This window comes from Tamandua tetradactyla, chromosome 14, assembly GCF_023851605.1.
Source record: "Tamandua tetradactyla isolate mTamTet1 chromosome 14, mTamTet1.pri, whole genome shotgun sequence".
Taxonomy (NCBI): domain Eukaryota; kingdom Metazoa; phylum Chordata; class Mammalia; order Pilosa; family Myrmecophagidae; genus Tamandua; species Tamandua tetradactyla.
The window spans coordinates 81,051,697-81,078,240 of record NC_135340.1 but is presented as its reverse complement, the minus strand read 5'-3'; the positions used below and the strand labels follow the sequence as shown (position 1 = coordinate 81,078,240).

General features: G+C 39.3%; 1 protein-coding gene and 1 pseudogene across 2 annotated transcripts in view; both read right to left on the bottom strand.

Moving 5' to 3' along the window:
* ZNF609 (zinc finger protein 609) overlaps positions 1 to 26,544 on the bottom strand; it is a 403,867-nt gene that overhangs the window by 345,403 nt on the left and 31,920 nt on the right. For both annotated transcript variants that reach the window (XR_013162437.1, XM_077128206.1), the window contains exon 2: positions 25,120 to 25,993. Coding sequence is in view for 1 of the 2 variants with exons in the window: in XM_077128206.1 (XP_076984321.1) it covers positions 25,120 to 25,866 (747 nt within the window). In the remaining variant the exon portion in view is untranslated. The remainder of the gene's footprint in view (positions 1 to 25,119; positions 25,994 to 26,544) is intronic.
* LOC143656253 (vesicle transport protein SFT2A pseudogene) lies at positions 10,244 to 25,126 on the bottom strand (annotated as a pseudogene).

The following is a 26,544-nucleotide window of genomic DNA, read 5'->3' as shown; positions in this document are numbered from 1 at the left end:
TAAATCAGAAGTAATATCGGATTCCTGGATAGATTGCAGAGATTACTGCCACTCTTATGGATTTGAAGGATGCAGGGATGGTGATTCCCACCACATCCCCATTGAACTCTCCTATTTGGCCTGTGCGGAAAACAGATGGGTCCTGGAGGATGACAGTGAATTATCGTAAGCTCAACCAGGTGGTAACTCCAATTGCAGATGCTGTTCCGGATGTGGTATCACTGATTGAGCAAATCAACACATCCCCTGGTATCTGGTATGCAGCTATTGATCTGTCAAATGCTCTTTTCTCAATAGTTGTTAGCAAGGACCACCAGAAACAGTTTGCTTTCAGCTGGCAAGGTCAGCAATATATTTTCACTGTCCTATCTCAGGGGTATATCACCTCTCCAGCCCTATGTCATAATCTTGTCCGCAGGGACCTTGATCATTTCTCCCTCCCACAAGACATCACACTGGTCCATTATATTGATGATACCATGTTGATTGGACCTAGTGAGCAAGAAGCAGCAACTACTCTAGACTTACTGGTAAGGCATTTGTGTGTCAGAGGACGGGAGATAAATCCAACAAAAATACAGGGGCCTTCTACTTCAGTGAAATTTCTAGGTGTCCAGTGGTGTGGGGCATGTCAAGATATCCCTTCTAAGGTGAAGGATAAATTGCTGCATCTGGCCCTTCCTATGACAAAAAAGAGGCACAACGCCTAGTTGGTCTCTTTGGATTTTGGAGACATATTCCTCATTGGGGTGTGCTACACCAGCCCCATTTATCGAATGACCAGAAAAGCTGCTAATTTTGAGTGGGGACCTGAACAACAGGAGGCTCTGCGACAGGTCCAGGCTGCTGTATAAGCTTGTCTGCCACTTGGACCATATGATCCAGCAGATCCAATGGTGCTGGAAGTGTCAGTAGCAAACAGAGATGCAGTTTGGAGCCTTTGGCAGGCTCCTATAGGAGAATCACAATGCAGACCCTTATGATTTTGGAGTAAAGCCTTACCATCTGCTGCAGATAACTCCTCTCCTTTTGAGAAGCAGCTTTCGGCCTGCTACTGGGCCTTAGTAGAGACTGAACACTTTGAACCTGAGTTGCCTATCATGAGCTGGGTGTTGTCTGACCCACCAAGCCATAAAGTTGGGCATGTGCAGCAGCACTCTATCATAAAATGGAAATGGTATATACGAGATAGTGCCAGAGCAGGTCCTGAAGGCAAAACTAAGTTACATAAGAAAGTGGCCCAAATGCCCATGGTCTGCACTCCTGCCACATTACCTTCTCTTTCCAAGACCAGAGCTATGGCCTCTTGGGAAGTCCTTACAGTGAACTGACTGAAGAAGAGAAAACTCGGGCCTGGTTTACAGATGGTTCAGCACGATATGCAGGTACCACCCGAAAGTGGACAGCTGCAGCACTACATCCCCTTTCTGGGGTGTCCTTGAAGGACAGTGGTGAAGGGAAATCCTCCCAGTGGGCAGAACTTTGAGCAGTGTACCTGGTTTTTCATTTTGGTGCATTTGTATACTGACTCATGGGCTGTTGCTAATGGTTTGGTTGGATGGTCAGGGACTTGGAAAGAGCATGATTGGAAAACTGATGACAAAGAGGTCTGGGTTAAAGGTATGTGGATAGACCTTTCTGAGTGGGCTAAAAACATGAACATTTTTGTGTCCCATGTGAATGCGCACCAGAGGGTGACTTCAGCAGAGGAAGGTTTGAATAATCTAGTGGATAAGATGACCAGTTCTGTGGATACCAGTCAGCCTCTTTCCCCAGCACCTCATGTCATTGCTCAATGGGCTCAAGAACAAAGAAGTCATGGTGGTAGGGATGGAGGTTATGCATGGGCTCAGCAACATGCACTTCCACTCACCAAGGCTGACTTGGCTACCGCCACTGCTGAGTGCCCAATCTGTCAGCATGAGAGTCGCACACTCAGCTCTCGATATGGGACCACTCCCCGAGGTGACCAGCCAGCTACATGGTGGTAGGTTGACTACACTGGACCACTTCCTTCATGGAAGGGGCAGTGATTTGCTCTAACTGGAATAGACACATCTCTGGATATGGGTTTGTTTTCCCTGCACGCAATGCTTCTGCCAGAACTACCATCCGTGGGCTTACAGAATGCCTTACCCATCGTCGTGGTATTCCACATAGCATTGCTTCTGATAAAGGAACACCCTTCAAATGAGGTGAGCAAATGTGAGCAAATGAGGTGCAGGAATAGGCACATGCTCATGGAATTCTCTGGTCTTACCATGTTCCCCATCATCCAGAAGCAGCTGGATCAACCGAATAGTGGAATGCCCTTTTGAAAATTCAATTACAGTGCCAACTAGGTGGCAATACTTTGAAGGGCTGGGGTATTGTCTTCCAGGAAGCTGTGTATGCTCTTAATCAGCATCTGCTGTATGGTGCTATTTCTCCCATAGCAAGGATCCATGGGTCCAGGAACCAAGAGGTGGAAATGGGAGTGGCACCACTCACTATTACCCCTAGTGATCTACTAGGAAAATATTTGCTTCCTGTCTCTGCGACCCTGAGCTCTGCTGAGCTCTGCTGGTCTGCAGCTTTCAGTTCCAAAAGAGGGGGCGCTTCCACCAGGACAAACAACAATGAGTCCGTTGAACTAGAATCTAAGACTGCCACCTGTTCATTTTGGGCTACCCATGCCCGTGGATCAACAAGCCAAGAAGGGGATTACATTATTGGCTGGGGTAACTGAGCCTGACTATCAGGAGGAAACAGGACTTCAAATACATAATGGAGGTAAAGAAAAGTTTTCCTGGAATATAGGAGATCCCCTTAGGGCGTCTTATAGTACTACCATGCCCTGTGATTAAAATCAATGGAAAACTACAAAAACTCAATCCTGCCAGGACTACCAATGGCTCTGAAACTTCAGGAATGAAGGGTTGGGTCACCTCACCAGGCAAAGACCCACAGCCAGCTGAAGAGCTTGCTGAGGGTAAAGGGAACATGGAATGGGTAGTGGAAGAAGGCAGTGATAAGTATGAAGTATGACCACGTGATTAGTTACAGAATCAAGGGATGTAATGCTGTTTTGTTCATGTTATACTATTTAAGTTGTAAGATATCAAGTTTAAGGATAAATATTACCCAAGGACTTGCACCCTATTCTGGAGAGATTTAATGTGTTTCCAGTTATATGCAGGACAGCTGAGTATTGTTAGGTGAAAGAAAAAACGTGTGTTTCATTGTTTTTTTATTGAGAAATGAGGTATGGTTTAAGGTGATATGTATAGCTGCCAAGTTGCTAAGGGGTGGACTGTCATGATCAGGTTCATGTGTCAACTGGGCCAAGTGGTGGTACCTGTTTGCCTGGTTGGGCAAGTGCTATGAGGGCATTTCATAGAATTAAATCATGATCACGTTGGCTGCATCCACGGCTAATTCCATTTGTAATCAGCCAATGGAAGTGTCTTCTGCAATGAGTGATGCTTAATCTAATCACTGGAAGACTTTTTAAGGAGGATTCAGAACAGACAGGCTCTCTTCCTGCTTTGGCTGGCAAGCCTCTCCTGTGCAGTTTGTCCAGACCCTTCATTGGAATCATCAGCTTCACAGTCTGTCCTACAGATTTTGGACTCTATGTTCCCACGGTTACATGAGACATTTTTATAAATTCTATATTTATGAATATTTCCTGTTAATTCTGTTTCTCTAGAGAACCCTAACCAATACATTGATGTTCTGGAGAGGCTGGGCTAGGTTTCAGGACTTGTCTGGACCAGGGACCCATCTGGAGGTTGTAGGTTTCCGGAAAGGTACTCTAGTGCATGGAGCCCCTGTGAAATCTTTTATATGATCCTAAGTGTTCTTTAGGATCAGCTGGAATGGTCCTGTTTGGGGGTTGGCAGGTTATGATAGGTAGCTACGTCTAAGTGACGCTTTTGTAAGAGCAATCTCCAGAGTAGCCTCTCGACTTTATTTGAACTCTCTCTGCCATTGATACTTTATTAATTACACTTCTTTTCCTCCTTTTCTCAGGATGGAATTGTTGATCCCACAGTGCCAGGGCTGGATTCATCCATGGGAGTCATCTCCCACATTGCCAAGGAGACTTTCAACCCTGGATGTCCTCTCCCACATAGGGGGGAGGGCAATGATTTCACTTGCAGAGTTGGGCTTAGAGAGACTGGGGCCACATCTGAGCAACAAAAGAGGTCCTCCAGAAGTAACTATTAGGCATGCATATAGGTAGTCTCTGCTACCTACATAAGCTTCACAAGAGTAAGCCTTGTGATCGAGGGCATGACCTATTGATTTGGGTGTCCCTAAACATGACATAGTATCAGGGGATTTCCTGATGGTAAGGTTTAATTGTTTCATATTCTTTCTCCCATCCCTCAGGGAATTTTGTAAGTAGTTTTTGATTATCTGCTTAATATACTCTAGGATGTATCCAGGCATTACAATACTCTGTACAGGATTAAAGGACCTCTTTCTTATTCTCGGCATCCTGTGTTTCAACTGTTCAAATGAGCTACGCAGATAGGTTGAATTAGATTATGCACTACAGAAAATTTCAGTTCCAGACCAAACAAACCTTTCTTCCACTGGTCTCAAAGAGTATGTGTGGCTCTAAAACATAGACACTGTTTTCCTTATCTCTATGTTCTGAATTACTTTAACCCCAACCTGTTTGGCTTCATTCTTATCTCTATATACCAGACTATATACATAAAACAGCCTCTCAAAATCCAGAAATAATAATCATCAGTCTGGACTTAATGTGTCTGCTCAAAAGCTTACAATTTAAGCCCCTGTTTTCTTAGAAGCATTTTCTAAAAGTGACCATACCATTCTTGTTCTTTTGTTTCTGGCTTATTTTGTTTCATGAAATGTCCCACATGTTCACTCACATTGTTGCATGCCTTATGACTTCGTTCCTTTTTGTAGCAGCACAACATTCATTCATAACTATACACCATCATTCACCAATCTACTTCTCTGCCAGTTTCACTTTCATTTTAATACCATTATGGAAGTTGTGAATGATGTGGAAACTAGGCAGGTAAAAGGAGGAAAAATACAGAAAGTGGCTGAAAGATCTCTCTTTCATTCTTCACAAGTAGCATGGGAAAGGAATTTTTCCTTAAGGCATGCCACTATCTAGCAAAAACCAAACATAATCTAAATTCAGTATCAAGCAAAATCTATAACCTCTTTTAGAGGATTTTAAAATGGTTTTGTAGACATATGTTCCCACTGTGATTTTGTACACTTTACAATAGTCAGGGTTGTATATCCAAATTATCACTTAAATTGGCTAGCTACCTTCTTGGTGTTCCTTAGGGATTAGTCTGGGAATGCTTTTTTCATCTCATCCAACACAGACTTCTTTCTGGGCAAGCATACCTACTTCTATGGCATAAATTAGCATTTATTTTTTCACATATTGATAACTCCTAAATTTTTAGATTTCCAATTCTCTCTCAGGACCTCTAGACCTCAAGAGTTATTCATTCTTTCATTCAACTCTATCCTACAAATTAACTACTATTTATCCTTCAGATATTTACTCGAGCTTCTTCATGGGTATTTTTCTTCATTCCCCTAGAATGGGTGAGTTATAAACTCTCAGTATGCTATAACTTTTCCTTATCACTTTTAATAGCATTTAGTTATATTAAGTGTGTGTGATTATTTGATTCAATTCTGGATCTCATACTAGATTGCAAGCCCCAAGAAGGAAAGGGTCAAATCTATTTGTATCTTTTTTTTTGTATCTCCAGTGCAAGCACCACATACATAGCCCAAGTTGTATCCTCTACAATTCTTTCCCTGCAACTTGCTCCTCCTTCCAATATTTACTCTATCAGTAAATCCAATTGGGTTCAAGCCTAAAACTTGGGCATTAATCTTTACTTCTCTTCTCCTTCAATCTCATCCCATATGAAATCAACTAACAGGTGCCAAATGAACTCAAATTCTGTCAAATTCTCCCACTTTCCTCTTTTCCTATTAATACCATCCAACTCCAGGCTTCCATCAGTTCTACTGAGTCTATGCCAAACAGCACCCAAATTGCCTCTGATTTTGCTCTACAATCCACTCTCTAAGTGGCATCAAGAGATATCCTATAAAAACTCAAAACTAATGACTTGTCTCCTAAAAAATTCTACAAATAGCTTTCCACAAACCTTAAAATGGAATCCAAACTCTTTAACAAAACTTTTAAGGTCCTCTACTACCTAACCCCTTACCTACCATTCCAGTCTTATTGTCTACCACTCTATTCCTCATTTTCCAATTATGGCAAACTTCTTCCAGTTCTTCTAATGCTCCAAGCTCTGTCTTACCACCAAGCCGATAATTATGCTATTCTTTCTGAACAGCATAAATCTTCTGCTATCTCTTCCTTCACCTAACTCCTACTTACCCCTTTGGGTCTCTGGTTAACCACAACTTTCAAGGGGAGATCTCCCTTGATTTTATACTATTGTGTTCTGTGTCTACCCTAATATGGGCCCCTGCAGTACCCTATGCCATTCATAACTTATATAAGTGTTATAACAACTCATGTATCTGTCTCCCCACTCAGAATGTAAGATCTATAAGAACAGGGGCCATTATTCAACACTTATCCTAACACAGTACCTGGAACATGGTAGGTACTCAATAAATATTTGCTGGATGAACTAAATGAGTACAATCAAATGTGAGTAGTTTGGTAAGAATAGTCCTCCAACCTATAAGTCTAGAAAAAATAATGATTTAGTTATAAAGTTTTCCAAGTATGATGTGTTAAATCAGAGAGAATTTTAAAATCAGTTAATGCTATTATTAAATCAAGAAATTTAAAATTCCCAATTAAATAATGTTGTAACAAATAGGATTAGAAAAACATCATCAAGCAAAAGGTTTCCAGAATAAGGGCAAAGGGAGAAAATAATCAATATAGTTACAAGGGTTCCACTACTGGGACCTGGTGTGAAATTTTTATCAGGATCATTCTAATAGTAAGCTAAGATTTGACTTATTATTCAGTAAGCTACAAGATGAACTTCGGAATTGGCTCTGATAGATAAAGAATTATATAAACAGGATAAATGATAATTATAAGGACCCATCCCTTAGATAAGATCAATGAAAGAACATTTAAGAAAAGAATTTATTTTTACTGAAAACATAATATAGACTTGGGCACCACACTAAATCTACATTTCTTTAAAAGTGTTGTTTGTTTTTTGGGAGACCTCATTTCAACCAAACACAACTCTTCCTATCAACTCCTAAATAATCCTAATCTCAAATTCCTAGCCAAAAAATCCTAGAAAGTAATAAACCAGTCATTTGATATTTTTCTGGCCAACAGCAAATAAACAGGTGGTAGGGAAAATACTAACATTTGTTAGTTGTTAAAAAATAAAAATAAACTATCAAAGTTTATACTCAAACGTTCATTCCCTGACCATCATAAAGCCCACCACTACTACCTCTTCTCTACCACTACCTTCCAAACACACCCCTCAGGCTGCTCCTAATTCATTTCAAAAAGATTTTATCAGCATTAAAGAATGATGGGGGGCAAGGGAATGGGAAGGGATTTGAATGGGAATTATCAGGCTCTTTTTTTCTGCCTTTGGTTATCATATAAGAAACAAGAGAGAGGGTGAAATATGGTAACAGAATAAAAACAAATGAGAAATGTGAAAATTTCAGACAGTTATGAAAATGGCATTGGGGTATTATTCCCACTATCTACTCAGACTTTTCTCAGCCTTGAATGCCACTTCAGGTTATTAATCCAGCAGAAGCTATTATCTAACATGGCTTCCAAACAATCTTTTCCTGTTTGATACGAGGACACCTACCTGCTTAGTTCTGAAGGTGGTGTGATTATAGAGTTGGGAGATGACGTTATTTCAAGCCTTAAATTTCTCTATCCGTCCACCCTCTTCTTTTTTAAAAGAAGCTTCATTTTACAAAAGGTGAGGGGCAGGTTATACTTTAAGCAAATACCCAGAGCTTCACAATTCAAAAAGCTTAGAATTTACATTTCTGGGAGTTCTGCCCTGGGCAAAATGCTTTCCAGAGACGAACTATATTTAACCCTCTTCAGTGATATACTGGCCTACAACCAGAGTCATTTTTACTCACTTCTTCAATATGAAGACTTTGTCTCTCCAACCCTATAAGGCAATTGTAAAATCTTGTCCGAGAGCTGCCACTAGATCACTGCTAAACATACGTATACTATAGTATAGCTTTGCCACCAACTCTCAAATAAGATTCACAGCAGTGTCATCTCCAAGCAGCAACTATTAACAGTTTCAAACTATGGATAAAACCTCTTTGTCAAAAGTACCAAAGTAGCAGGTGCAAGGGTAGTTCAGTGGTAGAATTCTTGGCTGCCATGTGGGAGACCTGGGCTTGATTCTTGCGCATGGACTTTCCAAAAACAAAACAAAGAAAGAAAGAAAAATTCAACAAATGGTGCTGTAATAATGGATACTCACATGGAAAAAGAATGAAATGTGACCCCAGCCATACAGCATACAAAGAAAAAAGTAGCACAGTGGTTTTCCTGATACAGATGATGCTTGTCCAGACTATAAGGCATGCCCATGGTAGAACATACAAGAACAACTGCTTTCTTCTGATTATTTTCAGTTCCGGAGGAAAGAACTCTCCCTAAATCTTAATACCTAAATAAAATCCCATATGTTAAGAGAGAACCAGCAACAAATGTAGAATGATATTCAGAAATAATTCAAATAACAAGATGAAACAAATGGTACAGAGTCCAGCTGAAAGTCAGAAAAGGCTAGAAAATGAGAAGTGTCTAAAATGAATTATCAGAGACACCGGACCTAAGAAAGAGAGACTAGACTTATGGATATTTTTGTTAGTAAAAGGAAACCATCTCTGTTGTTCAGTTTGCTTATAAGGTGGCTCTCATTCAACTCAAGAGTAAGACCTGAGGTTACCATACAGAAAAAGCCTTATTTTCTCAATGACCAAGAGAACCTAAAGAGAAAGTATTTCCTCTTATTGTGAGGAATATGAAGGTTGGAATCAAAAAGTAAATATTATACAAGAATAATCACTATATTAAGCTGAATTCAAACTATGGATCTGTAAATTTCCACTACAGAGAGAATCTAGACTTCATTATTTCCTCCACTGTCACAAAATACCTTTGTAAACTAAACAGATAACTAGATATATACATTTAAAATAATCAAATTGACTATATATGGTTGGCCAAAACAAAACAAACAAACAATCTGAATGGTTAGGCCTTAAAAGTATTCTATAAATTAAGTATATGCTCTGAAGGGAGATAGAGCCAGAGATTTGAACTGGCTGTTCCATTAATCTGGTCTTCCTTCCTATGTGCCTCTCATAGTATAAGCATCTCACTAGGCTTAAGGTAATTCTAGTATTTACTGAAACATTTTTCCTCAACACAGTCCTTAAACATAAGCCAGATTTTGCATGGGACCTCAACTGAACATTTTTATTATGGTTTGTTTCAGTGCTGGACAAAAAACTACTGTCAATCTCCAACAAGCATTTTCTTAAGTAATTGTCAAGGGTAATTTCTGACTGAGTGCCCCACACCTTGCCTTTATAACCTGATCCTTGTAAAAGATGAGAAAAGACAGGAGAGATACTAGAGGGAAACAAAACTGAAAAAAATTCTCAATCTCTTTCTGAAATTGTAAAAAACAAACTTACTTTTCTGTCTTTAAGCCCTGACCACATCTTCAACCCAAGGACATATGCATAAACAAAATGAAAACTGTCTCAGCATATGCTATCTAAAGATAAACAGACATTCTCCAATGTTTAAGAATCTGCATACTGATGGAATTAAGATCTAGCTGAATATGGTGTATGTAAATGTGTAGTCACTTTGTATGATGACTTCTTTCCCACATCTGCCATTTTTTTCTTCTATTGTTCAGTGGTATATACATCTGAAATCGTCCAAAAACTACAAAGATGCCCATAAAATATAAATTAATATAAATTCTGAGAGCATACTAGTTACTAGTTTAGTGCTAGCAATAAAAAACAAATTTATTTGCATCGATTTAGAAAAAGAAATAGAAAGACAGCAGAAAAAGAAACAAAATGATAACAGAGAGAAAAAAATAAAAAATTTAAAAAAATTTAAAAAAACAAATTTATAATTTTATTATATGAGAATTTAACGTTATATAATTGTAATTTTGGCCAAAATATGGCATTCTACAATGTTTGTAACCATGAGTTTGAGGAATATTCAAGTATGTGTTTATTTCTGAAAGCAATTAGAATTCTAATTACTCTTCCATAGGTATGAGACTTAAAATCTCAGCAGGTAAATACTTTATATCCAAAAACATTTAATTCGTTTTTTGACTCTAAAGAAAATAAATGCACTTATATCTTGAAAAGACAAAAAACGTAAAGAGTCAAGGAACATCTATTTCAACAAGGCAATGTTCCTTCTTCCTAAGATGGCATGTTTAAGGGATTGCAGGGTTCGAATGTTTGAAAGAAGGATCAAGAATAAGGTCTTTTTTGGATAGCTGCATTATTTTATTTTGAAGTATCATAGATTTCTAGAAAATAAGGGACAAGTATTGTCTAACATAAGCACAAAAATACATTTATAAATCAAAGAGAAAAGAAACTGATTTTGGATGAGTAATAAATTTGGATTACCTAAACTTGCCTTCTGCTCCTTCTAATCTACATACAAAAAATCCACAAGTTGCCTATATATGACAAATGTATCTAGTCATAAGAATTTAGCCCAAATTTACCTAAAAATTTCTGGAACAAAAATTTAAAGTTGAATTACTAACACTGATATGGTTGTTCCACCTTAAAGGCCTATAACTGTCAAAAATTCAAGAGTTAACTCTTAATTAAGGTAACGAGAAGTCAGATTCATTATAGCTGTATTCTTAAATAACTGTCTCCAACAGAAGCATCTGGTAGACTGAACAATAAAAAAAGAAGAGTTGAAGGAGAATCTTGAGCATGCTGTAAGATATGTGATAATCACACGATATTTAAATCCAGGGCTCAGCTCCATTTGGCAAAAAGGAAGGACATTTTTAAGAATCACCTGACAGGGTTTCCCAGAGGCAGTATACTGAAGCCAAAGTCTTTTCCACAACAGAAGTAGTTTTTAAACAAGAGGTACGTTGAAAGCACCTGTTGAACTTTAAAAACTGGGTACATGCTTGGGGTCCCCAATGCTAAAGATTTTACCTCAATGGGAACTGGTACTTTACAAAATCTCTAGATGTGATTCTGGTATGCACTATGAGTTGAGAAGTGTCAGCAACAAGAGATTCTGTGGCCTAAATGCTACTAATTAACCTCATGCTACTTTGGTTCCCGTGAGCTTGATGAAAATCTTTACCTCTTTCCTTCAACATTCTCTGTTCCTTTCAGTAAGTTTTGATACAGTGCAAAGCTAAATATCGACTTTTTTTTTTTTTTTTTTTTTTTTTTAGTTTTCCAAGTGTGGGTTTATTTCAAAATGGTAAAGATTTATATATTATCTTTTATTACACATAATAAGCAACTTTTAGCTTAAAGTAAGAGCTTTCACGTTTAAAGTAAAAAAGAAAAAAAAAGGATGTTTTAAAATGTAGATAGTTTAAAAGAGCCAAAAAGGCTGAATATATCTTGCAGCACAGATTTATGTTTAAATATTCATACTTCAATAGCTGTTTTAAAAGATTAATACAGATAATTTACAATTGGTAATGATTAAAATCTCCTGGTCTTTGGAAGAGCATATTAATGACACATAATGAATTTAAATTTACAAGCATTTAACAGTTTAATTAAACATATTCTTTTTTTACCAGCATACAAAATGGTCTTCAACTGTCACAGCATTTGTTTTTGGAGTGATTCTTTTATCAGGAAAAGCATATTTCACCAAAAACAGAACAGCAACTTTCAACTGTTCTCCTCCAAAAGTTGCTGATTTTCAGCTTGGGAGAGAAGAACAGCATTTAATTACCACATCCCTTGCATATGGGATGTATGATAAACTATACCAGGTCATGGACAAGAACTGCAATATACCAATCCCTTCTTGTGCCACAGAGCAGCTGCAGCCTCCTTGCCCTCAGAACTACAGCATAACCACAAGCAGAATACGATTCTAAGCGAGGGCTTCTCGTGTTTCAGTAAGCTGTTAGAGCAGTTGACCCAAAAAACAGCACACAAAGTAAATACAAAACACAAAAGCATAAGAATCGTTGCAAGCAATCTTGTTGGTTCAAACATTTTCTTCAGTTGCTTCACAGGTCCCATTAAAAAACACGTACTGGCTAATGCAGCAATATTTCCAAGAGTATAAAACACTGCAAAAAGTTTCATGCCTTGGGGAAGCCACAGCAACCCAGTTTCAAGGAGAGAACAGAAAATGCCACAGACGACGCGTATGATAGACCACTTCAATCTGGTATTGAAACTAAGGGAAGAGGCATCCAGGACCTGCGCGGTTAGGCCCCGCTCCTCGTCATCCTGGCCGCTCAGGACCCACGGAAGCTTCTCCATGGCCTCTGCCCTGGCCGCAGCGGTGGCTGCTTCCCCTCCAAGTCTTCGCGGAGCTGGCCAAATACCCGACTTTTGAAGAAACACATCAAATAAGAAATATCAACTCTGGGCTGGGTGAGCTGGCTACCAGTTTATAAAATAAACTTTTTTTACAATGAAGAGAACCCACTACTAACCACAAACAAAGCCCAAGAAAGTATTTAATGGCCAGGTCTGGCTCACCAAAACATATTCTAGAGTATTTGCCACTAAACCTGGAATCCGTTAGGTCTCAAATTTTAAAAAGCAAATTAGAATATTTTTCAGGCACCCAATAAAATCGTACTCTCCCACTAGACAACACTTTAAATTGAAAACTGACCATTTCCCAAATCTCAATCCTCATTCTTCTCCTAATTGTTTAGGCTATGTGTAGAGTGCTAATCCCGTTCAAAGGCTAGTCTGTACTCTATAAGAATAAATGGGAAAGAAAATTTTCTAAACAAAAATAACCATGTTACATTCATTTCAGCCCTTAGGAAAATAATTCAGTAGGAACTGCATATGTACCAAAGAAACTGATTTTAATGGAAAATGGTTAAGCTAGTACCATGGTTCTTCAACCTGAGATCAACCCACTATCAAAAGGAGCCCAATAAACTCTCCTAAACCATCCAATCAATCAAACAATAAATCCCAATCTCAATGGCTAGAATAGCTCTGATTAACTAACCTCTCTCTGAAGCCTTTGTGTTCAGTAAAAGCTGAAATATTTGTTACCATAAATTAATTATTTTCCAAAGCCTCCAGGTGCTTTAAATCTCCAAAATTTCTAAGGATATGCTTTCCCCTTAATTTCACAAATAACCTTGTACATCAAAGACAATAAAAATAGCATTAAAAGCAGCTAACATTTATCAAGTACCTACTATATGCCAGGCACTGTGCTGAGTGCTTAACTTTCATTATCTCATTTAATCCTCACAATAACGCTGAGGTTGATACTATTATTCACACCCACATTGCATATGAGGATATTGAGGCATACACAAGTTAAATAATTTGAGTAGCTCTCCTGCCCTCAAAGTCCCAAAAGATTAGGTATTCCTTCCAATTTTAGATTCCTGTCAGTTTGTCCACAAAAAGGAAAGATTTATCTAGGTGTCACTCAGAAGAAAAAAATAAAATAACTACTTTCCACCTTTAAAGTTTGTGGTAAAGTTCACCATCACTACTAAGAGAGAAGGATCCTCTACAACAGTGGTTCTCAAATTTTAATGTGTGTCACAATCACAGGGAGAGCTTGTTAAAATATTGCTGAGTCTCAATCCTGGGGTTTCTGATTTGGGAGTCTGGAGTGGGGCCAAAGGCTTCAGATTTCTAACAAGTGGCCAATGCTGATGCTGTGGTCCAGGGAAAACTGCTTTGTAAGAAGAAAAAGAGTAACCCCCCTCTAACCTTAAGTTTCATTTACGTAAAAGCACTTCTCTGCTGAGCACTTCCAACAACAGAGCCACTTAGGGCTTAAAAACACCTCCAGGAGAGAGAGATGTACCTATAAACTGTCCGTAGGGAAACAGAAGGGTGACACCCCTCTGGAGGGTAGTTTGGTGGTTCCACAGGAGGCTAATTATAGAGTTGCCATATGACCCTGCAATCCCATTATTGGGTAGATACCTGGAAGAACTGAAAGCAGGGACAAGAATGGACATTCACACTCTGGTGTTTGTAGTGACAGTATTCACAAGTATGCACTGGATGAAGGTGGCCTAAGAGTACATCAACTGATGAACAGAAGGGTGAACTGTGGTGTATACATTCAATGGAATATTGAGAGGCTGCAAGAAGGAATAAAGTTGTGAGCCATGCAACTTGGTGAACAAACCTGAGGACAGTATGTTGAATGAAATAAGCCAGGAAAGAAAAGACAGATATTACAATATTATAATGCCTCACTAATATGAACTACAATGTGCAAACTCTAAGAACTGAATTCAAGAGCATAGGTTATCAGGGGAAGGCTTATTGTAAGGGCTCCTAGACTGAGTAAGCTCCGACATCAGTCATATCTGTTCCTGAGTTGTAACTGTTTTTTTCTAAATTCTGAGATGCTGAGCTCCTTGGGTATAACCTATCATTCCCTGGAATTTCGTGTAATCACATGACACCTGAGACTCAGAGCTAGTGTTCTGCAGCTATGAAAGTCAGCATTACCCATACAGCAATTGTTTAAAAACCTAAAAAAGAGATCAGATTTCAAAATTGGAGATACGAATGAAGGTAATGTGGGTAGTACTAAGGTAAATCAGACTAAAGGGTAAAGGGTGATACTGACTGTATTTTAAAACTTCAACTTTTGAGCGAGACTAAGGGAAGAGATTCTTATTTAGTGCAAAACTTGCATTTTCAGTAGCACACTATATAATTTAACTTGTATGGTCAGCTTATTTGAACACCATAATTACATGGAACCTTGAAAAAGGAGTGAGATCTTCTTAGTTTGTACAGGTTAGTGTGATGCCCTGATACATCCCAGAATAATCTGGGCAGAAGATTAAAAAGTACTTGCAAAGTCCCCTTGAGGGATGGAAAAATGTCTAACTAGGGCAGACCTGCTATTCTCACTAGCACTGGGGACTACCAATTTAATAGGTGAGGCCCTCAACTTGAGGCTTGCCCATATGAAACTTACTCCTGCAAAGGAGAAGCTAAGACTACTTACAATTATGCCTGAGAGTCATCCCCAGAGAACCTTTTTTGTTGCTCAGATGTGGCCTCTCTCTCTAAGCCAATTCCACATATAAACTCAATGTCCAACCTACTAAGTGGAACATGACTCCCAGGTGTATAAATCTCTCCAGCAATGTGGCACCTGACTCCCTGGGGTGAGCCTGGCCCTGGCATCATGAGATTGAGAAAGATTTCTTGACCAAAACGGGGAAGAAAAATAAAGCAAAATAAAGTTTCAATGGCTGAAAGATTTCAAATAGAGTTGAGAGGTCATTCTGGAAGGTATTCTTTTGCATTATTTAGATACTCCTTTTCGGTGTCTGGAGTATTGGAATAGCTAGAGGAAAAATGCCTAAAACCACTGAACTGTAATCAAGTAGCCTTGATTCTTGAAGATGATTGTATAACTATACAGCTTTTATGGTATGACCATGTGTTTGTGAAAACCTTGTGGATGACACTCCCTTTATCCAGTATACGGCCAGATAAGTAAGAAAATAAAGACAAAAAAATAAATAAATAATACGGAAGATGGGAAGTTTTGGGTGTTCTTTTTTAATTTAAATTTTATTCTTGTTTTTGGAGTAATGAAAATAGTAAAAAATCAACTGATAATGAATGCACAACCATATAATAACACTGTGAATCACTGATTGTATACTTTGGATGATTATATAGTATGTGAATAGAACTCAATAAAATTACATTAAAAAACAAAAGACAAAAACACTTCCAGGGACTTAAAAACTTCCTTCTTTTTTTCACAAAGACTCCAGTGGCAACCAAGGATCATATGGCAGTGGGAATCCAGAAGAAAGGAAAGTAGGTTCAAAACTCTGTTCATGGACCTCCACAATTTATTTCTTCAACCTGAAATCATTTCTTTGGGTCTCCTAAAGCAAGGAAGATGCCAAAAAAGAAAAGGAAGTAGATTGTTTTGTAATAACTTCTTAAACAAGAGCCAGCTCTTACAGTAGAACAGAATTTTGATCTATAAACAGAAAAACTCAAAATGCTCTAATTTCTTCAGATTTGTCTCTCCTTTGTCTTACCATCTTCTATCTCAAAAGAGCTATTCCTCTCCCCCAAGGCTGATCCAAAGTCTATACTTTCCTAGCTAACTTAAACATTTATTATCTCAATGTCATACAGGATGAAAGACTTCAAGGAATAGGACTTATTTAAAATGTCTCCTCAGCCAACCACGGAAGCTTCTTACTTGGGTGGGTGCTATCATCCACGACTAAACTGTACTGAGAGAAATATATTTTAAAATATTAATATGGTCTGGCACCTTCCTGATGCTAATGCCTCCAGGCCTATCCCAATGGCCTGGGAAATTAACTGAAGAGAAAAGCAATCTTCACTCTGTTCTGTACTTGCAGATGCTCCTCCTCCACAGCTTTGCCACGCACAGACTCTACACATTTACATGGAGATAGAACACGTGCGATCACACAAATAATTCTCGGCAGGAACCAAAAATCAAAGCCTAACCCCATGGTTTTTAAGTGACCAAGTCCAATTTTCTTCTTTGTAGTTCTTGACACATGCTGGCTGAGAGCCGTCAGAATTTTTTCTGCCTTGTTCCTGCACCAGAAGGCTCTGCACTGCAGGTCAGGGGATGATAAGGAAATGAACAGTGTAATTTCCAAGGCCCCTGAACACGGCCCTGTCAGCAGCTCTGGAGGCAGGTTACTCAAGCATGGCTTCAAGAGTGCAAACTACAGAGAGGAGGACTCAGACAGCCAGCAGTAGCAGGAGTCAGCTGTGTATGTTACTGCCACCTCCAGCCTGAAAGCCTGAGCCCTGCTGCATCCCTGGATGAGCTCTGCTGGTAAAAATACTCTAATACCCAAATGGCAAAAATACAGGTTCACACTGGGGGGAGGAAGATTAAGAACTAAGGTGTAGATTTCCCATGCACTCTTATGTAGAAAGAAAAACACTTAGCGCTCTTCCAACATCCATCAGATTATACATGCCGGCAAACCCACAAGAACATCCAACCCCACACCAGGGATGTAGCCAGAAAGGAAAATCAATTCGTACGAAATCTGAAATTCAACAGGCCACTTCAATATCTTTTGAAGCCAAATTTGGTTCTTTTTTCCTCCAACTATAAATATGAGGGGCTATAGAACATAAAACCAGTATGCAAATTTCCCAACCCAGATTTGGAAATTCTTCAGCGCACAGTGCCAAAAGTCTTAGCTAACAGGTTTATCTATTCATACCAAGCTTCCTGCATGTAGTTGTATGTTGTTATTTTTCAGCCCATTATTGCCTAGGGCAAAATAAGACATATTTCAATTCAAATTATGTTTTTCTTTTCTCTAATATTTATTGATTGCTTCTTAGACGCTAGGCACTGCTCTAAGTGTTTCAAAAGAATTAACTCATTTAATCTCACAACAACTGTATGTAGGTTCTAACATTGAGAAAACTGAGGCAGACAGTTAAGTAATTTGTTTAAGATGATTTAGTAAGTGGCAGAGACAGGATACAAACTGAGATAGTTTGTCTCCAGAGCCTACACTTAAAACCACTACATTACACATAAGATGATGTGAAATCTAAGATTGGAAGGACTTGCATTTTAAGTGAGAAATGGCTCCCAATGCTTTCTTTTGTGTGTGTTCACCTTTGCTTTTTTTGTGTTTTGTTTTTTGTTTTATTGATATATATTATATATTCATACTGTGTAATCATCCAAAGTGTACAATCAATGGTTCACAATATTTTCATATAGCTGCGCATTTATTTATTATTACAATCAGGCTTTTTTTCTTATTTGTGAAAAATAATGTATTTTTTATTATATTTCAAAGCACAACAAATTTCAGAGCACATCACAACAATTAGTTGTAGAACAGATTTCAGAGTTTGCTATGAGTTACGATTCCACAATTCTAGGTTTTTACTTCTAGCTGCTCTGAGGTATCAGAGAATAAAAGAAATACCAATATAATGATTCAGCAATCATACTCATTTGTTAAATCATACCTTCTCTGTATAACTCTACCATCACCTTTGATCTTTTTCCCACTCTTTAGGGGTATTTAGGCTATGCTCATTCTAACTTTTTCATGTTGGGGCTGTCAAAAATATGGGATGGGGATGGAACTAGTTGATGTTCTGGAGAGGCTGGCCCCTCTGCATTTCAGGACTTATGTGGTCCAGGGACCCATTCGGAGGTTGTAGTTTTCTGGAAAGTTATCCTACTGCATGGAACTTTTGTAGAATTTTATATAACGTCCTAAATGTTCTTTGGCATTGGCAGGAATGGTTCTGGTTCAGGCTGGTAAGATATGATAGGTAGCAATGCCTAACTGAAGCTTGCTCAAGAGTGGCCTCCAGAGTAGCCTCTCAACTCTATTTGAACTCTCACAGCCACTGATACCTTATTTGTTACACTTCTTTTTCCCTTTTGGTCAGGATGGCATTGTTAATCCCACAGTGCCAGGGCCAGGCTTCATCCCTGGGAATTGTCTCCCATGCCACCAGAGAGACTTGCACCCCTGGATGTCATGGTCCCATGTAGGGGGGGAGGACAATGATTTCACTTGCAGACTTGGCTTTAGAGAGAGAAAGGCCACATCTGAGCAACAAAAGAGGTCCTCCGGAAGTAACTCTTAGGCATACCTATTGGTAGGCTAAGCTTCTTTGTTGCATACATAAACTTCACAAGAGCAAGCCTCAAGATCAAGGGCTTGGCCTGTTGACTTGGGTGTCCCTAATGTTTGACACAATATCAGGGGTTTCCTTGGTGGTAAAGTTTAATAGTTCCATATTTTTTCTCCCATTCCTCAAGGGACTTTGCCAATACTTTTTTATTATCTTCTTAATATATTCTGGGATGTATCTAGGCATTACATTAAATTATACAGGATTAAAGCCCTCCTCATTCTTATTTTGGGCTCCCTGGGTTTGAACTGCTTAAATGATCTATCCTGAGCGGGCCATGGTGGCTCAGCAGTTTTCACCTGCCATGCCAGAGATGCGGGTTCAATTCCTAGTGCCTGCCTATGTAGAAAAAAAAAAAAAAGATCTATCCAAACAGGCTGAGTCAGATTATGTGCTACAGAAAATTTAGGTTCTGGACAAAAGAAACCTTTCTTCCTTTGGTCTCAAACAGTAGGTGAAGTTCTAAAATACAGACAATGTCTTACTAACCCTCGTATTCTGAATTATCTTAATCCCAACCTGATCGGCTTCGTTCCTATCTAATATCAGGTTATACATATATAGCAGCCTCTCAAAATCCAGAAATCACAATTACTGCTCCAAACTAAATGTAACTGTTACATTCTAGTCCCCTGTTTTCGTTATAAGTATTTTCTAAATGAGACCATACAATATTTGCTCTTTTGTTTCTGGCTTATTTTGCCTCACCAAATGTTCCACAGGTTCATTCACAACGTTGCATGCCTCACAACTTCATTCCTTTTTGCAGCAGCACAATATCCAATCATATGTATACACCATCGTTCGCCAATCTACTACTCAGTCAGTGCATCCTTCAGCCACCTCCATTCATTGAGCATCATGTATAACACCCAAAGTCAACAGTCCTTCAACACTCTCAATTTTACTTAATTTCCTTGATCCCAAGAGAAAGACAACCATTGAACAAACCCTCACAAACAGAAAGTCTAAAACTCCCTTTAGTTCTTGTCCCTACCGCCATTATTCACCCCGGTGTTGCTGTGGTACTGCTGATCTCTTCCTGTTAAACATAACCCATAATATGCAAGAGCAGTTTTTCCCTATACCCTGAACTTATATAACTCTTTGTACAAGATTCATATCTTTGAAGTAGTTCATGCAAGAACTTATTTATATTTATAGTGTTAATCAGTGGGATACATAGGTCTATACAACCCCTTTCAATCATATTCACTTTCAATATGGTAATATTACTTATAGACCTACTAGCGAACCTCCTTCACATCTATCTCCTTTACATTTAAATTCAACCTCATTAGCTAACAGTTCACCCATCTCTAGCTTCTGCCTATCTCTAGGTCTTTATAAAAACATCTCACAAAGGCTCTCAAACTGTAATGTGTATAGTAATGATCTGGAGAACCTTCTGAAGTACAGATTTTTGGACCCTTTCCCCGAAAACCTATTTAAGACATCTGGGACAAGATACAAGAATCTGTATTTTTGACACTCATGTGCTGCTATGCAGGTAGTTTCACAGACCACACTGCAGAAACTCTGCTCTAGATGGTAAACTGTAAGCTCGTCAAGGAACAGAAACCCTGCCTATTTTATGTAACAGTGTGTATTCAGCACTAAGTACAGTAACTGGAAACTAAAATGGACTCAATTAATGTACTGAATGAATGAAAAGTGATAAAGGTATCCAACAGTATATTTTTGCTTTGCAAAACAGTTAATAATACCCACAATAAACATAAAGATCTACTATCAGTGATGTGTCCAAGCAAGAAGCACCATTGCAAAAGTTTTTTCCTACATGCATATGCCAAATAAAGAAGTACCTGGTAATGACTCAATGATTACAATGAAAATTAGGCTGAATGGAATAGACTAAAACATACTACACATAACTCAAGGAGTTGTTAAGCTCAAAGTAGCAGTTTAAAAGTTAATTTTCTTCTTTGTATATAACAGGATAGGTTCAGAGCCAACTATAAATGGTTGTTCTTTGTAAACATCACAACCATACCTAAGAACCTTAAACTTGAAGACCTTTTTATTTACTGATTGTGCAATGTCAAAACCACCATGAAGAACAGATGAAAGCAGTCTTGCAGTACCTGGACACTTACATTCAATGTTGTTTCTAAGGAAGTCTTTAAAATGGGTAAAAGGAAAATCCCTCATGACAGTTAAAGGTTTGTTAAGAATGGCTGAATAACAATATGCCACTTAAGAATTTGGTATCTAGAAACCTGGCATCTTTGCCTGGCTTTGCCACTGATTACCTATGAGATCTTAGGCACGACATATGACCTCCCTGGTTTTAGTTTCCTGTTCTATAAAATGAGGAAACTGGGCAAAATAATCTTTCTTTGGCCCTTCCTTGAATTACAACACCCCGATGGAAAACAGAGCTGTTTAATGAAACAATAAATTACATTTAGGCTTCATTGTTTTTAGAGAAGGCATTCCTGTCCCACAGAAACAGCAACTTTCAAAATTTTTTCTATGCAGGAAAATGCTTGAGGGCATTTGGCTTCAGGAGGGCAGGCTGACTATTATGCCATCAACAGCTGAGAAAGAATGGCTAGTGAAGAAGGATTTAGAGAGAACCTTGGATCAAAAGGAATAAGAGACCTAACCTTAGTTGGGCAATGAAGGATTGCAACACAAGAGAACTGAGCTGGAAGGCATAAACTAGGGCAGGAAAACAAAAGCAAGGGCAAAGGAAGATGCTCTTAGAACACAGGATATGATAGCAAACGTGATCATAAGGCAAAAGAGCAAAGTGCACACTCGATCATTTTCTGTGTATACTAAACTAATGGGGGAAGTGGTAATATGCAGCATTCTAAGAGCAGCAGAAGCTGAAACACAATCATGGGGAAAGCAGAGTGCAGAGTGTTCCTACGCTGCAAGATCAAAAGTAGCAGATAAAAAGGGGCCAGGGGAGCTTGTTGTTGCAAACTTCTAGATCCTTTACCCACTTGGGTCTACTGGTTACTTTATATGATTTGAAAAATAAGGAGTTTCACCTTAAATTTCCCTCCATAAATCCGAATAGAGTCAGCAAAGATATATCACTGCCATCTGTGGTTTTTCTTGTCTATGGTTTTTCTTTCAGAGTAGCATACAAGCACTAAGCTTGGGACACTCAGATGGGTGCCCTCCTTTCTACCTAACTTAACAACCTATCAATCAAACCACAGGCAAGGGAATAAGCAGGAGCCAAAAGCCTCTATCTTATTTATTCCTCAACATTTTCTACCCCATCTCTTTAGCTGGCAGGAACTATGAGACAGGAATGCTCAATAACCATTCAGGGCAGTAGCTGCTGCTAAAGGCCATCTATGGACTCTCTTAGAACTCTGGGAAAACGGCAGAGTGAACCCTGCTAGAAAACTGTAGAAAAAAACTGAGATCCCATGAAGCCAAAGCCACACATCCTTGGCCTTACAGAAAATTTCCTCAGCTACTGCCTGAGATACTTACCTTGATGACAAGAGGAGGACCTGAGTTGATTATTTGAATATTCAAATCTTCCTCATTAGCTAGTGGTGGACATGTGACAATTCTACCCTATACCACAGACTCTCATTTGCCCTCTTATTTCTAAAGAAGGGAAAGACTCCAATCAAGATATTTTTCAAATTTTATGAGTTTCCCTCTTTAGGACAGTTTCCAGTTCAGACTACTCAGTTCCTAAATTATATCAAAACATCTGTTTTGCTGTTTTGGTTCTACTATTTGTTGTCCCACATAGAAGGAATATTCCAAACCAGTTAGGCCATAGGCAAGTCCAAATCTCAGAGAGAAAATCTTAAAGAGGTTTTCAAGACTTTGCTTACAAAATATAATAGTTAATCTGCAAATACTGAGCACCTATTATGTCTCAAATCCCTGATTCTCAAAAGCTGCTCCACCACAAGGCTCTTTGCTTTCTTTAACTCCCCTCCTCCCTTTCTCCCATTCCAGAAATGCTCTCTCCATGCACATTGTTTTTATCTCCTAGCAACCTCAAACATTTAAATAATTATTTATTTCAATGTCCAAAGTCTTATGAAAAGGCACCTCCAGAATCAAATTGTCTAAAAGGGTTGAGGGAACAGGGGAAGAAACTGAGAAAGTGGGCTCTTGCTTATGGTAACATCAAACTGCACAGCACATTGCTGAACTTCTCAGCAATTTTATCTTTCATCCAAAAAGTGAAGCACAGTCTCTTGTCTTTTTCTCTCTCATTATACTATCCCATTTTTACAGTTTCCTTGAGAGACAAGGCTTATAATATGGCTACATTATTAAGGGTTCAAACTCCCTGGCAACAAAGGCACATTGTTAGCTGAATGTATTGCATTTTTCAGCCCAATTATAACCTGAAGGGCAGCCTCCCAATCAGTCCCTGTACTAATATAAGAGAAAATGGGTTCCATTGTTTCTCTGTGGGGAGACTATCATGAATATTTAGATTAAATAAAACATGAAACTAAGCCACATTAATCTTCTCATCCACAGACTACTACTTAGAAGACTACACAACGAGTCAAGTCTTCAAATCAGAAAGGAAAACAAGGTCACTCTTTTTTTTTAAGAAGTGCTTTTCCACACAAGAATTGGTCTCTGTAGATTTTACCAACTGTAATTATGAATATAGATAATGTGGCAAGAGTTTCCTGAAGTCAGATGTAAGGAACAGTCTAATGAGCCTGGAACAGAAGCAAGAACTCCTGGTACTCCTAGGCCTCTTTAAAACATTATTATCCATCTGCACCCCAGAGAAAACGTCAAATCACAGCCAGGATAGGAAGAGCCATGCCAGTAACCAACTGGAACTTGACTCTACTGAGGTGGACTACAGCATCTGCCACCTAAACACAGGCAGTCTCTTTGGCAGCTGCCCCTGGTAAAGCAGAATAAACTATTGTGTTGTTAGTGGAAGAAACTCACAGCCCAGTTACCAGAGATGCCCAGCTGTTGCTAAAAGTTACAGATGTGCCTGAGGCAAAGACCAAAATACCTACAGCAAAGAAAGGGCCCATTACTACTGGAATGCAGGCACTGAGAGAGCACTTTCACCTAAACATACATTCAGCTTCTACTTATTAACACATACATATGGAAACAGGTATTCCCTGCTGGAGCTGATGTAATTACAGGGAAATCAATTTATTCTGCATCTGCTGGGATCAGATGAAAGCATGGGATGAGTACAGCACAGAGCAAAAAATCAAGAGCCAATGAATAGCTTATCACCCAGCCAGCCACTCTGCAAGAAATTGTAAACTGCTCAAGTTTAAAGCAGCCTGAGCTGACCCTAAACTCATACCTACTCTGCTCCAAATGCAAGCTGAGCTCCATTTTCTAAGACATGAACTAAGATCATCTTCCCAGAGGAGAGACTTAGCCTTAAACCCACCTGGGGCTGAAAGCATTTGTCCTTCCAAGTCAAGCAGGAGGCAAGGAATCATTATACTGTTTCGCCACTATTAAATCACCAAGAGACGCTGATTCTCAATAATTAGAGAGATATCTGGCAGAGAGCTATATCTTTAATAACCAAATAATCTCTTTCTAGGTCACCCTTTCAGAGTCATAATACTAACTTATAATGCTTAAGTATCTCATAGTATGGACAGTACCTCCTGACCCTTGTTTACCAGATCCCAAATTGTGCCCTCTGCTCTCTGGAATTTACCAACAGAACACTCGATAGATACTTTGCCATGAAATTCCTTTAACGCTTTGCTCTTTCACAGACCCAGAAGCACCATTTATCCCATAAGAACAGCACTCAATTTACACATATAACAAAGAGACCACTAAATTTATCAACTATTATGACTGAGGATGAAAGGCCAGTCAAGTGGGAAACCAAGCTCTAGCAACAAGTATCTGAGGTGAGACAAGAACAAGGTGGGAGGTTCTCAACTTAGCCTATAGAAATTTCATTTTAGCAAGTGATTGTTCCCAAAAACATATCTCTGCTCCAAAATGGCCAGGCCTGCTGTTACCGAGTCTGTAGGGAATCCCCTAATTTGGAACAAAAATCATTACCAGCTGCTCTGACCTTGTAATTGGTCATTACCCACAAACTAAACAGCCTCCCATAGAGTGCACATAGTATTCGGCATTTAGTCTTGGGCAGTTCTGACTGGCAGCAGGCAGCCAGATCTGGCCACCTCTTACCTTTTCAGACTTGACTTTCTTTAGCGGGCGACACTCATTCTCCCCTTCCTCTGGCTCCGGTTTAGCTCCCAAAGGATTAAGTGCTGCCCCAGGCTCAATAGCTATACTTCCAAGTGGCTCCACAGGTCCTGTATCCACCACTGCATTTCCATCATACTGACCACCCCGTCCTCCCAAAGGAACTGGCTGGAGGACCCCAGGATCCTTCTCTGAACAAGTCCCCACTCCTTCGCTTCTCTCCTTCTTGTTCTTAGATGAACTATTCTCCTTCTCCTTTTTGGAGCCGGCTACACTGCGGGATGCCTTAGCCGCTTTCTCAGAGTTCTTGGGAGCAACAGCAGCAACCAGACCTCCTGTATTGACACCATCTCCCGAGCGTCCCTGCACCTCTTTCTTGCTAGCTGTCCCCTCATTTGGAGTGAACAGGGAAGTCCCTGGAGTAGGTTTGCTAGTGTCTTTGCTACTCTTATTCCTTTTGGATTTTGATTTGCCTTCCTTCCCTTGAGGACCTGGCACTGGAGTAACAAACTTGATGTTATCTGGTAGTGTGGCCACAGCATTGGGAGCAGGCATCCCCACCTCCTTTGAGCCTGACATTTCCAGTTTCTGCTGGTCCTTTTCCAGATCGGCGTCGAGGTCAATGATGAGATTCCCTACTCCAATGTCCCATTCATCCCCACTGTCGTATGTCTCAACCGGGTTTGCATCCACTCCTTTCCCTCCGGAGGCTCCACTGCTCAAGGACATCTTAGAGTCAACGTCCCACCTCAAGATTCAAGGCTCTTCCTTGCCCCCAGCTTTCCTATTTTCAGCTTCAGCTATGTTCTCAGACCTGCCACAATGGTCAGTACATGCCCAGTGGACAACATCATTGCTGGAAAAAGAAAATTTAAAAAGCTGTTAAAGTAAACAGAAATAAACTCTCACACAGAACAAACACCTCCTATGGGGCTATCACACCACAGCAGACATGACAAACAGGTTCAATTAATATTTCTAACCAAGTCACACTGGACTTAGGGAAAAGTAAATCCCCACTCCATCTCCCCAGGGGAGAGTAAAATATTTCCAATTGCTCAGTGATTCTGTAGTAAGTCTTAACTAGGAATCCTCTAGAGTTAGTTTCCCATCCCTGAGAGACTTATTTCTACTACCACTGCCAGCTGGCAATCCTCCCTCAATTGATATAAGCCCCAGCAAATCATAGATTCAAGCTCCTGCAGAACTTTACTTAAACCCCCTTTCTTCTTTCTTTTTCTTGAATTATGAGACTTAGAACATGGTCTAGCAAAGGATTTAAAAGCCTGCTACTAACAGAGCCTGTCTCAACCACAAAGAATATAGATTCCTTGTCATTCTACCATCTGGATTAAAAAAAAGTTTTATTATAAATAAGAGTAAAAGAAAAGCAGGCAGAATTGAAGG